This window comes from Miniopterus natalensis, chromosome 14 (genome assembly GCF_054644295.1).
Source record: "Miniopterus natalensis isolate mMinNat1 chromosome 14, mMinNat1.hap1, whole genome shotgun sequence".
In the NCBI taxonomy this organism is placed as follows: domain Eukaryota; kingdom Metazoa; phylum Chordata; class Mammalia; order Chiroptera; family Miniopteridae; genus Miniopterus; species Miniopterus natalensis.
Window position 1 is genome coordinate 23,854,653 of NC_142094.1, and position 15,450 is coordinate 23,870,102.

The 15,450-nt window shown below is 40.8% G+C and overlaps 1 protein-coding gene across 1 annotated transcript in view; it reads right to left on the bottom strand.

Annotated features, from left to right (window-relative positions):
• Positions 1–15,450, bottom strand: part of MYPN (myopalladin) — a 75,078-nt gene that overhangs the window by 4,798 nt on the left and 54,830 nt on the right. Inside the window, exons 13-19 of the mRNA XM_016198399.2 lie at positions 11,035–11,256; positions 9,494–9,643; positions 8,503–8,585; positions 7,237–7,363; positions 5,128–5,335; positions 3,352–3,517; positions 1,333–1,466 (exon numbers count right to left, since the gene is read on the bottom strand). Of these exons, the coding sequence (XP_016053885.1) occupies positions 1,333–1,466; positions 3,352–3,517; positions 5,128–5,335; positions 7,237–7,363; positions 8,503–8,585; positions 9,494–9,643; positions 11,035–11,256 (1,090 nt within the window). The remainder of the gene's footprint in view (positions 1–1,332; positions 1,467–3,351; positions 3,518–5,127; positions 5,336–7,236; positions 7,364–8,502; positions 8,586–9,493; positions 9,644–11,034; positions 11,257–15,450) is intronic.

The following is a 15,450-nucleotide window of genomic DNA, read 5'->3' on the forward strand; positions in this document are numbered from 1 at the left end:
AACTAAGAAACAGCGCCTCCAATTGGTGCTGTGGAATCAGGACAGGAGCCAGGAAGAGGTGAGCCAGGACAAACTGAATGAACTCTGAAGGATTGGGACAAGAGCGATCAGTTTTGGGGTTTATTGGTGCTGAGTTGGAGACCTATTATTTCCTTCTGACATGGTGAAGCCTGTGAAATGGTTAAGGGACTCAGCCTAGATTAAGAAACATATCACTGGCCTCTCTCTCCACTGACGTTCCCAGGGGAAGGTACATTAGAGTCCTCTTACCTCAGAGTTGAGTTTCTTTTCAGGCCTAAGAATAAGGGAGAATAACCAGAAAACTATATATTTTTCCTCCAAATATTAGACTTAGGGAAAATGGCAGGCCAAGTGCCTTCCTGAATGGCACTAAAAAAAGGGGATAACTGCCTGGTGTGTACCTATAAATAGCAGGGAACTCAGGTTCTAGACAGTTCCTCTTATTTGTTGTTCTGGTTAATCTTGTTAAACCAGTAATAAACAAGAAACTTTTAAAGTTACCGGTTATTTTTTTAAAAGGAGAAAAAAAAAGAGTCACTTTTTTGGATTAAGGAACATGTCTCCAAAAATACCAGTTAATGTTAAAATTATAGAAGAGAGGTGGAGAGTATACAACACATAACAAAGGTTAATTCATTAAATCCTTTTGAAAATTAGGAAAGGAATGATATAAAACCTGGGATTCGCATTCTGGGTATAGTCACTTAACCTTTCTGAGTCTGTTTCTTCAACATTTAAATAAGAGTTACAACAATGACAAAAATCTCGTACGTTTGGGAGATCTAAGGGTATAATTTTTTTGTAAATTATAAGTTACTATACAAATGTCATTTGATATTATTATTAGGACAGCTCTTTATTATTACTCTGGTTGTGGAATTGGGACAATAAATATTTGTGGAATGAATGAATGAATAAATTAATGGGATCAGGAAAAGTCTGCTGGTATGGGGCTGGGGGAAATGAGAGCCAGTGGGGAGGGAGTTCCCATGGGTGGCCAGTGGCACCAAAGAGACAGCATGGAGATGCTGGAGTTTACATGTAAACTCCACATGTAAGCTCTGAAGTAGCTGTAATTTCTAGTGTTAGAAGACCTCTTTTGGAAAAAGGTTAAGCTCATAGTAAATGCAAATGTGTATGAAGCCCTGAGGTGACTAGGATGAAATAACTTTAAAAATCCATCTCTTAAGCACTAAAATATAATCCAACCAATCCATTTAAGGAAATGTACTACACCTATTCTTTAAAAAAAAAAAGTTTTTTTAAGTCGCCTGTCACACACAGACATCCAACTGATGCCACAACACCTACCATATATATCCAACCTCGCAGTGCACGACACGATGCCAGCTTCATTCTTGGCTGATAGTGTGTACCATCCGGCGTCTGATTTCTTGGCTGGCTGAATGAGGAGGCAGACATACCCTGTCGTGTCCTGGTGCATACTGGAGAAAGGAAAGAATACATCCATACTGTATCTGGTGGCAGAAACCGCCTTGTAAAGGTTAGGGCTCAGGGAAACTCCTGGGACAAATCCAGTGGTGCAGTGCTCCCCCCCGCTTCCCTGTCCCTGGGTGGAGAAAAGGGGGACTCAGCTTAAAGCAAACATCAAAGGCAAGCTTGAAGGTGGAAAGAAGTCACAAAAGAGCAGCAATTAACCTAGTGAGGCTGTGATGAGGACTGAGACCTGTTCTTGCCCCCCCCCCCCCATTGCTCCAACTCTCCTAGAGTCCTACTCCCTACCAAGGGCATCCCCACTTGTCACAACCAAAGTCCAGAAAAATCTCTTTTCTAAACCAGGTTGGATATTTCCACAAGAACTCTATTAGGAAGCTATGGGAAAGCTTGGTCTGAAACCCAGGGATAGAGGAATTGTTAGCAGGGAGGGAGTATTTCTTAATGTAACCAATTGGGCACATGCAGCATTTAGCTTAATACAGTTCAGGAGCAAATTAGCATGCTCTTCCTTCCGTTTCCTCTCCATCAGTAGTTCTCCACCTTGGCTGAAGGTTGCAATCCTGGATAATTCCACCAGAATTTCAGGCTGGGTTTAACATGTTATCTTCATTTAGACTGAAGTGTTAACTTGAGAATATTCTCAGTTCTTGCTTAAGTTTTACCAGAGAAAAATCCTAACCTATATAGACATACGTCTTAGATGCCCAAATTCTGTAAAACCTGACAGCTACAACATTCTCTGGGGCAAATTCCCTTGACGGTGAAGAAATAATTCTCAGTAGGAATTTCTGTTCACCAGCTGCCTTTGTTTGCTTGCCCCCTTGTGGCATAAAACCAAAATGGCCAAGAAATTAAGTTGGTTAGGGAAATCAAGAAGGGCCCCCACTCTAAGGAACTGGATCCTTAAAGTTACTTTAAAAACAACCATGTAGTGATGGATGGAGAGGGAGCATAACTGCCTTAATGTTCTGTTTTGCTTTATTTTATTTTAGCTTATCACAATCAAAGAGGTTTTCTGGGTACTAATATGACTAAAGACACATGACACAAACTATGCGGAGTCTTCATAAATTCCTTATGCATTTTTGTTTGTTTTTAGTATTTTGTATCCTCACCTGAGAATATGTTTTATTGACTTGAGAGAAGAAGGGAAAGAGAATGAGATAGAGGGAGAGAAAGAAGAGAGAGAGGGAGAGAGAAAACATTGATCACTTGCCTCCTGTACTGGGCCCCGCTCGGGATCGAACCCACAACCTAGGTATGTGACCTGACTGGGAATCAAACCTTTTGGTTTATAGCACGACACTCCAACCGACTGAGCCACCTGGCCAGGGCTGCTTTTAATTTTTATAGGAGTTTGTTTGAGCCAACCTGACAACATATGCCAGGAAGCAAAACCTCAAATACTCCTCCTTGTACATTTTTAAACTTAAAAATTAAGGTTTTAGCCCAGCTGGGCGTGGCTCAGCGGTTGAGCATCCACCTAGATCCAGGCGATCAGGGTTCGATTCCAGGTCAGGGCACATGCCCAGGTTGCGGGCTCCATCCCCAGTCGGGGGCGTGCAGGAGGCAGCCAATCAATGACTCTCTCATCACTGATGTTTCTATCTCTCTCTCTCCCTCTCCTTTCCTCTCTCTGAAATCAATAAAGATATATTTAAAAAAAAAAATTAAGGTTTTAAAATGGTGGGCCAGTCATACAATAGACTGCCTCCCAGCAACAACAAGGAATACATTCTTGATATGTACACTAACATGGACGAAACTCAAATGCATTAATCTCAGTGAAAGAATCCAGATTCAAAAGGCTACAGATTTACTTGGGTGAACCACTGACCTTGGGAGTCCCTCTGAATGTGGGTGGGGCTGTACCTGATCCTCTCTCTGGTGAAAGGAATGGTCTCGTTGTCCTTCTTCCAGTAGAACACGGGTGGGGGCATGCCTATCACCCGGCACTCCAGCCTCACCAGGTGGCCTTCGGGAACTCCGCTGTTCTGCAGTTTCTCCAGGATCACAGGGGCTTTCTTCACCTCTTTGGCTGAACAAGAGAAGGACAATTCTTGTTTGAATAGTAAGTGTCTTGGGGTTCATTCCTCAAACTCATCACAGTTTTGGAATTTAGCAGAGTGTGCACCCACTCCCTTAGCTCCTCTTCAGAACACTTCTCACCCCTCTAAGTGAAGGCCACTGCCTTGATAAAAGCTCAGGAAATGGGTTAAACAGAAATGAAGAAACTGTCTCTGCACATCCTATAAGAGGCAACACTCAAGGATCTGGGTTGCACACAAAGGATGCAAATGGTAGGTGTGAAATTTAAGGAGTTTCCTTTATTGCTCTGCAGTAAATTTTGAGAAACTATATTTTATGTACCAAAATATCCTTTTTCTTTTTTATAGGAGTTTATTTTGTAAAAGATATATTAATTTTTCTGAACTTTTTATTCTGAAGAAGTTCATAGCTACAGAAAAGTTGAAAGAAGTATACTATTTTTTTAAAAAAAAACACACAAATTTTACTTCCAAAGGAGGTTTTTTTATTTTTTGTTTTTGGACAGAATCAATTATTCCAGAGTCAATATTTTAGCAAAATAGGGGGGAAAAAGTAAAAGCTGGCAATCAATATATCCTTGTAGAATGAACTTGGTTCTACTCTGTCAGTAAGAAGAAATCATGAGTGAGAAAACCAAAACGATACGGGGCAAACAGCCACTAGCCTGGGGAGAGGACTAGCATGCTGCAGTCACCCCGGCCTCCTCTAGGGGCCACACAGGGGAGGAAGCCCAGCACTTGAATCTGTACATTTCGAGATTTTATTTTGGCTGGACTGCTGCTCTGAAGGGCTGGTACCACTTAGGTGACGATGACTTACTGTCCCTACTTGCAGGCCCTGATGTTCACATCATCTTATAAGGTAAAAATTCATTGTTTAGTTATGGACTCAGCATTTGCTGGGCACCTTTCATGGCCCAGGCAGAGTCAGACCCTGGAGATCCACAGAAGAGCAAGTCCGAATCTCTGAACTTAGATGCTCCTAGTCTCCTGGGGGGCGGAGGGGGGCGCCAAAGGAGTAAACAGTTACACAGGAAGCGCTCTAAGAGTCTCCCCTTTTCTAAAGGCTATGGAAACAGAGGAAGATGTGCTGGGTGGATTGCTGTGTCTTGGTGGTGACATCTGAATTAAACCCTAGGGAACGAGGAGGAGGTTGCTGGGTGGAGAAGGGCATTCCAGGTAAAGGGACCATTTGATGCAAAGGCCTGGAAGCTGGGAGGGCCGGGCAAGGAAGAGCCTGTGTGTTCCGGGAGTGATGAACTGTGGGGCAAGTGACTTGAATGTAGTAATGCTCAGTTAATCAACAGACTAATTAATTAATTGATCTGTTAACTAATTGAAAAATTCATTGATTAACTATTACAGATGACTCTCATTTATTGCATGCATAATATGCACAAGGCACCCTATTATATTTTTAGCTTACTGATATGTCTTTGAAAGCAATGTACAAAATATGGCCCTTATTAGAGTGAAGCAGAAACTGGGATTAGACTTGGTGTGGCAAAGGACTAGGGGATTCTGTCAGAGGCTCTGTATATTTATTTGGGCAATAACTTTGGAGGGAGTTATGTCTAAGGGTCCCAGCAGCAAACCTTACCTACTACGGTGAGCTCCAGACTAAAGGAATTCTGTCCTGTCTTGTTGGTAGCAACGCACGTGTAGGTCCCCGCATCACGTTGAGTGAGTGGGTCGATGAGCAGAGAGTGGACTCCGGTCTCCCTGACCAGCATCTTGTGGGAGGCGTCTGGCAGCACAGGTTGGCCATTGAGCAGCCACGTCAGCTCTGGGGGCGGTAAGCCACTCACCTAATAAAAAACAGGACAGCTGAGGCAAACGGGAGACTGACAACAGGCAGATTTATTTGGTGGCTGAATGCTCATCCTTTCCTGGCAGCAAATACTGAGAGAAAACACGGGTAGTGAAGAGACATCAGGACAAGATGGATCTGGATAAATGACCACATGAATTTAAACTGTATAGTATTTTGACCTCAATTCAGGTCATAATTATATTCTAGATTAGAATAAATAAGAATGATGAAGCTAAACAGATAAAATAGGCCTGCAGCATCAGTTTCAGAGATGATACATTGTTCACACGCCTAATATAAGTGAGAGGTAGCTAAGTAAAGGGCAGGCATTAAATCAGTGTTCTCAAGCCTTGCTGTGTATTATAATCATGTGGGGAACATTTGAAAGTCCTGATTCCCATGCCCGGTGGGGCATGGCTCAGTGGTTGAGCATCGACCTAGGATCTAGGAGACTGCAATTCAATTCCTGGTCAGGGCACATGCCCCGGTTGTGGGCTTGATCCACAGTGGGGGGCGTGCAGGAGGCAGCTGATCAATGACTCTCATCCTTGATGTTTGTATCTCACTCCCTCTCTTTTCCTCTCTCTGAAATCAATAAAGATATATTAAAAAAACAAAGTCCTGTTGCCCACTATTTAACATAGTAATGTTAAGTCAGACTCTCTGGGTACACATATGGGTATCTGTTAGGGTTTAGAGTAGAAGAAGTAACAGTCAATCCCAAATATTTTTTAGGCATTCATTGGGAGAGTGAGAATGACCAAGAGAAGTGGACTTCATGAATGCTTACCCTCAAGTCTTCACTATTTTGTGTCTAAAATTTCCATAGCACTCTGCATCGTTGTCGGGGCAGAAGGGGCGACTTAAGTTTCTCTTCATACTGGGAGATATCCAGGCAGCCCAAATGAACCTCGTTTCTGATCAAAGGACTGTTTTTATAAACTGCCTTGGAGCCATCTTTTCATGACTATAATTTTTATTATTTATTTATTTGCTTACTTATTTATTTTTAATCATCACCCACGGATATGTTTTTTAAATTGATTTTAGACAGAGAGGAAGGGAGAGAGAAACATTGATATGGGGGAGAAACATCCATCAGTTGCCTCCTGTATGTGCCCCAACCGAGGTGGAACCCACAACCTAGGTATGTGCCCTGACAGGGAATTGAACCCCAAACCTTTTTGTTGTATGGGACAACACTAACCAGCTGAGCCACCCAGTCAGCGCATGACTATACTTTTATTATTTTTTCCCAAATATGTTTCAGAGAGAGGGAGAGAGAGATAGGAGATGAGAGAGAGATGATGAGAGAGAATCAATGATGAGAGAGAATCATTGATCAGCTGCCTCCTGCACGCCTCCTGCTGGGGATCGAGCACACAACCCCAGCATGTGCCCTGACCGGGAATCGAACCATGACCTCCTGGTTCATGGGTTGATGCTCAACTGCTGAGCCACACTAGTCGGGCATGACTATACTTTTTAAAAGGCTATATCTCACAGCAATTTGCTCCAAGGATGCAAAAGTCACACTTTTGGCTTTATAGTAATAAAAACTTTACAGGCGTAAGGAAAATGTCAGAATTATATTACCCCTGGCTGTCTTTTACAAACACAGAGTTAACTTGATTCAATACCAATATTAAGATATAAAGACATGAAAGTTTCATGAAATACTTTTGTCTGGTATTAAATGCTTCAAAAGAGCATTGCGGTGGAAAAGAAAAAGTCATCTCTCCCCCTTCCCCAGGTCCCTTTTTCTTGAAAAAAGCAAACAGAAACCCCCCACAAAAAAACCCCAATGAAACAAACACAAACAAAAATAAGTGCAAACAGGCAAACAATTGCAAAATGTGAAAAGATCTGAAAACAAGGATGGGTGCTAGGGTCTACCTTACAGTCCAGCCGACAGAGGCGCCCCTCATGAGCTACCATATCCCCAGGAGCCTGCAGGAAATGTGGTCGGAAAAAGCGTTCCTGTAGGGGCTCCTTGTCTCTTTCTTGCACTCGGGACCTTCCTCTATAATGACAAACATGTTCAGGCATTAAAGATAGACACCAGTTTACAAACTGATGACAGATTTTTTTTTTTTATTTTTTGCAGGGGGTTATTTTTTTTTGCAGGGGGGGTGAGGGAGGGAAAAGGTGTTGCTGGACCATAAACAAATAATAAATATAAATAGCAGTGTGAAGCTGATGTAAAACACAAAGTATCTCGTACACTGTGGGATTATCTTGTGAGACCTGTAATCAAATAAACAGCCTTTAGCTTCTTTCTCTCTGAAGTCATTCTGGGTTAAGTAGCTCAGCTCTTCTTGCCTTGGGTTTAACCAGTTGTTCAAAAGTTTTAAAATAAACAAATATATCAGTATTCAAGTTGAACCTCAAATGAGAGCCAAAAGAGAAGTCCTGTTTATTACCCAGAACAAGGCAGCTGCAATCCCTGTGTCTCTGAGTAATGAAATTTGACCTAGCTATAAATTATGGCAGACCATTAAAGATTATCACGAACTTACTGATTCAGACTGACCAACAGTAACAGCTGTTGGGAAAAAAAATGAAGAAGGTATAGTGCAACGGTGGTGAAATACTGTATCTGAAACATGAGTCACTATTTTTGTTTCTTTGGTAAGTCAAATTTAATTCATCCGTGTCAGCAACTATGGAATGCTTTGCTAAGATTCTATGGCACCATAGGACTCAAGGCAAAGCTATGCTCTTTCTTCTTAGTGGTTAGTAAAATCAGAGAGGTAGAAAGCCAAGTGGTTTATTGGAGAAAATTGGTATATTGGAGACAACAACAACAATATTCAATCTACATCCATATAACCATTAATAGTTCTTCTTTTATTTTAAAAAATGGCAATTTAACCCAAAGAGTCCGATTTATATGTGCACAGGTGCTACTGATGGTTACAGATTTTGAAGCATCAGAAGCGTGCTGTAGGCTAGTACTTCTCGAATTTAGTGTGCTTGTGAGTCAGCAGGTCTGGGGTGGGCTTGGGATTCTGCATTTGCAACAAGCTCCCAAGTGATGCTGAGGCTCCAGGTGGAGGACTACACATTAAGTAACAATTTCTAGACTGAACACTTCTGTACTCACTGTGGTAGGCGGGTGCTTGGGAGGGGCTAGAGAAGGAAGATTCTTTTTGTCTTTACCTGTGAGACTGACTGGTAGGTGTTAGTCGACTGCGAATAGGCAAACTTTGTACCATTAAGTGGCCAGAACAGCTGATTCTTCCCTAAGAAACAGAAAATGAACAAGATTAAAATAATGATTCTGCATTTTTTCAACTTATATTAATTTTCCTGGACATGAACATGATGAATGTTTTGGCTATTACAAGTTTTCTTTGGGGTGTGTGTGATAAAATATGACTCCTTAAATCACTGTTAATATTCCAGGGCGGGGGGTGGGGTGGGGTGATTTTTAAGACTCTTTTAATGACTTTCGCTGTTAAGCTGAGAAATAAACAGAGCACACATGTAAAAAATTGAATTCTTGTGCACTTAACATTATCTGCAGCCACATGCAGAGATCATGGCCAAGTGGTCTTACACTTTCCTCAACAGAGATTATCTTCGAAACTAATATTTTAATAGAAAGAGTGGGAGAAAGCAGAAATTCCTATTCTAATAGGAGTTGAACATATTTATTCAGCCATATCTTTTAGGGGGAGTTTAAGTCAATTGTATTCAGAAAATGAAAGCAAAAGATTATGGCTTTCTAAATTTACCAAAATAAAGAATAAATGAGAAAAAAAAAAAGAGAGATTATGAGTTTGAGAAATATTCACAGGACTTGGTGGAGTAATTTGCTTGTTTTCTAAGCGATAAAAACAGCAAATCATTCTTTGACAAACTGATTTACTGACTCTTCGAGACAGTCAGTGAGTTGACAACACAAGACTTAGCCCAATAGGTCTGTGATGTACACGTAGTGAACAGATCCCACTAATGTCCTTCGACAAAGGCTGCAGGGCTGAGTGACCCACCAGTGGCCAACTGGCCACCTGAGTTGTGAGACCATGCTCTAGTTACCCACAATCACAATGCTTCTCATTGGCTTCTCTCAACCCTCCCTAACTCGCGCTCATTCACGACGTCAACCGCCCCTTCCTCAGGGTGCAGCACAGCCCTGCGCCTCCACCTGGGGGTTGGCAGCCATAATCGTGTAGTTGCCATCGTCGTCACTGGCGGTGGAGTCAATGTGCAGAGAACATGTCCCGTCTCCTTCTCGCCTCATTTTGCAGTGCTCATTCCTCTTTGAAATCTGCTTCCCGTCTTTGAACCAGTAGACCTGACGTGAGAAATAATCGAGGAGGAAATACACTGTTCTGTGCATCTTTAGAAGATAATGAAGTAGGGAGTAGGGTGAGGCAAGGGCCGATTTTCACCTCTAGAAGTGACTCATCTCTTATAAAATGCTTAGAAAAAAATTATAAAACGTATTAAAAACAGCATAAGGTGATCCTGCACTTATACAATGTTTAAGTCAAAAATTCTACATAATTCAAGATCGAGTTAAAGCTTTTGACTATTTAATTGTATTTCATAATTACTTAAAAAGTTACCCTAAGAACAAGATGTGTTTTCAGAAGCATAATAATGGAAACCAGGAGCCTGAATCTTTCCCCATTATCCTGTTCCCTTACTCTATCCCACTACGGGCTTAAGTCTTCCGCAGTTGCAGATCTCAGGGCCTAGAATAGCTCACCTTGCTTGAAAGGATAGTGCGGTATATTATGCCAAGTTGAATGAGGCCGGATTCACTCACTCAATTTCTCATCTGGCTAAAATTTGAATAATATATATTTTTTTCAAGTTAAATTCTGCATGTATCAAGGAGCTATATCAAGGACAGGGTGGGGGTGGGGTGGGGATTAAGCACTGGTCGCAGCTGCCCTTCTCTACATTTCCTGGTTACCTAACCATACACGATAATGCCATGCTAATTAATGTTTGTGGAAAGAAGGGTGGAGAGATCCCCTGCCACAGCGATACTGGGTGTAAATCCTTCTCTTAGCTGACTGCCAAAAAATCTGATGACTCATAAAATTTTTCAGCAGCCAGTGATAATGAGATGACATTTTTAGCATTTACCAACCTAACAGTAATGATACAAATATAGCTCAATTTGTGCAACAACAGGCACTGTGGATATTCAATAAGTGTTAAATTTAAAAATATATATCAATTTGGCGAGAGTGACGGTTGGGAGAATCAATAGTCCAAAACAGAGGATCGTGACTAAGAAGTTTATTATAAAATTTTAATAAAATTCTAACTTACCCATAAGTCTGGCCTACTTAACAGTCCTATTCCTGATTGTCTCTTTTTAGTCAAATTATCTGGGCTTTGTTAATTTTCTGGTATTGTTTTTTTGAATTTTTATTTTTATTGATTTTAGAAAGAGGTAGGAGGGGAGAGAGAAGGAGAAGGAGAGAGAGAGATATTTTGTTGCTCCACTTATTGATGCATTCATTGGTTGCTTCTTGTATGTGCCCTGACCAGGGATGAAACCTGCAACCTTGGTGTATCAGGGCAACACTCTAACCAACTGAGCTACCCGGCCAGGGCTCTGGTATTGGTTTTTATTCCCTTCGTAGATACTTCATGTGAGTCTGATAAGACTTTCTGTCTGCAGTTCTGTGTTGTTGCTTTGCCAACTGGCTGGTCATCTTCCCTTACCTTTGGAACAGGTATTCCAACAATTTTGCAGGTGAATGTGACTGGAGAGCCTTCTGTGACTCGAAAGTGCTTGAGTCTTTTGTCAAAGATGGGAGCAATGCACTTGCCCGTGGGGATCTCGTCATGTTGGATTTCATCGTCTGATTCATCAACCGGGGTACGTTCCAAGCGAAACTCTATTTCATTCATCAGTCTCTGCTCAAAGCTTGAAATTTTGTACTCCTGTCAAAATGGCAAACATGTTTCAATTTCAGTTTCTATGGGTGACGAAGAAGGTGTCATTATAATTTGAAGATGCAACTTTTTAAGGTTCAGATGTTAGATTTATATCATGGAACCCCAATAAACCAGGCATGTACCATTTCCAGTTCCTCACCATGAGCACTAAAGGAGATTTCAGTGTCTCTACTATAATCCCAAACTGCCTTAGTGAATCCCGATTCCTCACCTTGAGCATGGAGCCCCAGTAGAATCCTGTAGGGAATGGAATGAAGATGGAATGTAATTTCCACAACTACTATTAATGTCCATTTCAATATGTAGAACTGCCTATATGGAATTTTGGCAAAGCTATTCAGAACTGCATTCTAATGCATGTCTGCATTACCAATTTCCTGTCTCTGCTGAACATTCCCATTTGCATACTTGAGGAAAATCTGTCTTGAATAAATATTCCTTGGCTCCACATTGGTTTTCATGTAATTTCTCTGCTCCCTTCACAACAAAACTATTTGAAACAATTTTATTTTGTTAGAGGATCATTTCCTTGTCACCTATTCTCTTGCTAACCTACTCCAGTTAGGATTGTATTCTCCCTGTGCCACTGAAATTGCTATTGTCAGGGTCTCTAAATTTGCCAAATCCAGTTGTCATCTGTTCTTACCTTACCAGACCTCTCAGCAGCATTAGACACAGATGGCTACTTTCTCCTTTTCGAAACATTGTCTTCTCTTGGTTTTCATGACACCATATTGGTTTCCTTCTCTTTCTCTAGCTGCTCCTTATCAGTCTTCTGTGCCAGCTCCTAATCTTAGGTAGGTGATCTCATCCAATCCCACAGCTTCAGATAACTTCTGTATGCTGATGGCCCCAAATCCATATCTCCGAGCCTGGTTCCGCACCCCCCTCCCCAGGTCACATACCCAATGATCTACTCTGTATCATGAGAGTCATATACCCAACAATTTACTCTACATCATGGCTTGGGTGCCATGCTTAGCATGGTCCAAACCATGCCCACTTGATTTCCATCCCCCAGAGATGCCTTGTTACTAAAGCACTGAATCTTTACATCTGAGATGTTACCAAAGATTCTCACCATCCCCAAAGCAGGAATTGATGTTTTCTGTAGTGCCTTGCAACGAAGAGTTGGTTATCCCAAGGATAACTACCCCTATTACACAGGAATCAAGGTTGTCATTCTAAGTTATGACTGATGGGACTCAGATTTTGTAAGGAAATTTGTAAACACAAGCAATATGTTTACGATAAATTGAAAGGTGCTTTTTCTGCACTGTTCTGCACAAAGGGTGCATTACGGATCCACTGTTGGTACATTCAGGCACTCTGAATGTCCAGGACTGGATTCATGCTGCCTTCTGCGTTTTCCCTTGCCTTCTCCCCTTGAGTGAGTAACAGCAAGAGTTTCTGTATCAGCTACTCATAGGTGATGTCTATGCTCAAAGGAGAGAATTTTTTTTCTATGTAAATCTGGCCTGCATGGCAATGAAATCAATGATATATGACCCATCCTTTCTAGGCTTATGTTTAAGGCCTTATATATAAATTAATTTCACAGAATTTCAGTTGCTCTATGAAAGAAAATGAAAAGCTAAAAAAAAAAAAAAAAAAAAAATCAGAAGAATTTTTGCTTTTTGAAAATATAATCCCTTTTTTTCCTTCAAAGATAATCCTCTTAAGGCTGATAATTTGACAACTTCAAGCATTTGATTTTTAGGACACATCTGCAGAAATATTCTTCAAATTGGCACAGTGGTGGAGAGTGCTTTCCTTCTGTTGAAAACCACAGTGTGATGATACATCCCAATCACACGTGGCATTGCCAAGGCTCCGGATTTCTAGAACGTGGGCCATCGTTGAGACACTCACTGCTTTGAGCTCATGCAGCCTTCCTCTACTCTGGGTTTGAGTCTGGGCTTCCGGGCCGAATAGCCAAATAGGATCAAACCAGTTGGAGGAGCCTACTCGAGGGTCCCAACCATCTGGAGACAGCATTCACTAAAGAAAGTCTTATGTGTTAGAGAATGTATTCTCTTGCTCCAGGGAGATCCACAGTATGGACAGAGGACAAAAGATTCCTATATAAACTTGGAGGTTAATATACGTAGAAGATACCTCCATTTACTATTTTTCTAATAATTACATACTACTTCCAATAGAGATAACCAGGCTTCATAGCCTGCTTCCTGTCTCTGCTGCCCAATTCTTACCTACTTTGTGCTAAATACTGTGTTAGGCACTGGGGATAAAATATTCCATAAAACATAGACTCTACATTCAAAGAGGTTGTATAAAATACTTCAAATCTAAAAGATGTACAGATTTTATACTTAAATGTTCACAGCACGAGTTTTGCCTAATTTTAGCTGTGTCTTTTTTTTTCCCTGTGTGTAATTTCAGTGGTTGTTTTTTTTTTTAAAGTTGTCATCTTTTTAACCAGTTGATTAAAATAGATTGCTATCATAGTGAGTAGTATCCACGATTAGGTATAATCAGAGTATATATAGTCAAGTGAGATATTCTCTATAGATATGGAACAAATCCAAAATTTTCTACTTGGTCAAGAGTTTCATTATCCCATCTGAAACAAATTAAATCCCATTGTTGTGTGTTAATTCAGCAAATATTCACTGAGCACCTACTCTGTGCCAGACATAACAGGGCTAACACAATGAACAGGACACCCCCTAATCCCAGCTCCCCAGGAACTTGTGATTGGTGCGTTGTGGGTGGGTCCATGGCAGACAACATCGGGACACTTCACTACAGCGTCTTCTGGTGCCCAAGGTGGGCAACCTAAGGCCAATGGTTGTGTGGAATTTTTATTAGAAAAGGAATGGATGGCAAGACTTCTCCCCAAAGAGGACTTTTATAAAGAATTCATGGTAAGAGGTGAAAGAGGTAAGATTTAAATAGAGGAAATGACTAAGCAGCTTAGAGAAGGAGATTTGTAGAGGGACAAAAGGCAGAGCAAGAATTAGGTACTTTTTTCTCCCCCTGTCATACAGGACAGTATCTGGGAACTGCAGACAGTTTTTAAGAAGCATTAATTTTAAGAAAGGGAGAAAGGAGCAGAATAAAAAAAATGGGCAGGTTTTCAGAGAATTGAGGTCAAGGAGGAGAGTTGAAATGATATTAAATGTGTGTGTGTGTGTGTGTAGATTTAGAAATCAACAGTCAATAAATATTTACTGGGCTCAGAACGTCATGCTAAGTCGTGTGTGTATTAGAAACATTGGTCATGAGGCTTTACTACATTTTGTGATCCTGGGTTCCTCTGCCTCTCAGATTCACCTTGCTAACCTAAACCATTTAAGTTTTATCGATGCTCAATGAGGGTCCACTGGTGGTGAATGATACCCTTTGAAATAAGAAATGATGCAGCCTAAAACCTTGAAATTGGGCACCTCTCTCCTGGCTTATCCACAACCCAAAGAAACTTTGTTGTCAACTTAGAAAGCTAAACATTTAAATAAATATGAACACCTGAATGGATAAGTATGAACATCTGAATAAATATGAACATCTGATGATACCTTTATATTGCTCAAACTTCCAGGAATCAGCAAGCAAATGTTAATTGATAATTAGAAATGGTATCTAAAACAAGTTAGCTGGAATAGTATGAGAGAGACGAAAGTGGTAGATATATCAAATGAAACCCATTTTCTAAAAAAATAATTTAGAAGTTTGCTTTCCGAGGAGGAAATTATCTATAATCAATAATATTCATTGTTCAGGGACTTCTGATTTATTTTCATGCTCTGCATAATGCAGTAATGTTAGGCCACACAAATGTCCTATTGCAGTTAATATTCTTCATTTGCTTAGGAATCAAATAGGGCAAGAGAGTCCAGCTTTCAGGATCTAAACGTTTTCTAAGCAAAACCAAAACAAAACAAATGCATACTCTTCAAAGAAATCACGTGCCTCCCCCTCATGTGCAGGCTAATATGGAAGTGAGAAAACTGATCATTTTGGTTCCCATGTCCCTGGACCGCAGGTATAGATGGCTATCAATACACAGCATTTCTTTATTATTGTTCTACACTTTTCTATGCAAATTTTCTTCTTCTTAATTTTACTAATGGGTCACAATACACTTTAGGCAGTTCTTCATGACATTTTCGCTATCATTTCCCAAGGCAGCAGCAAATACAACAGGATGGTCATCAC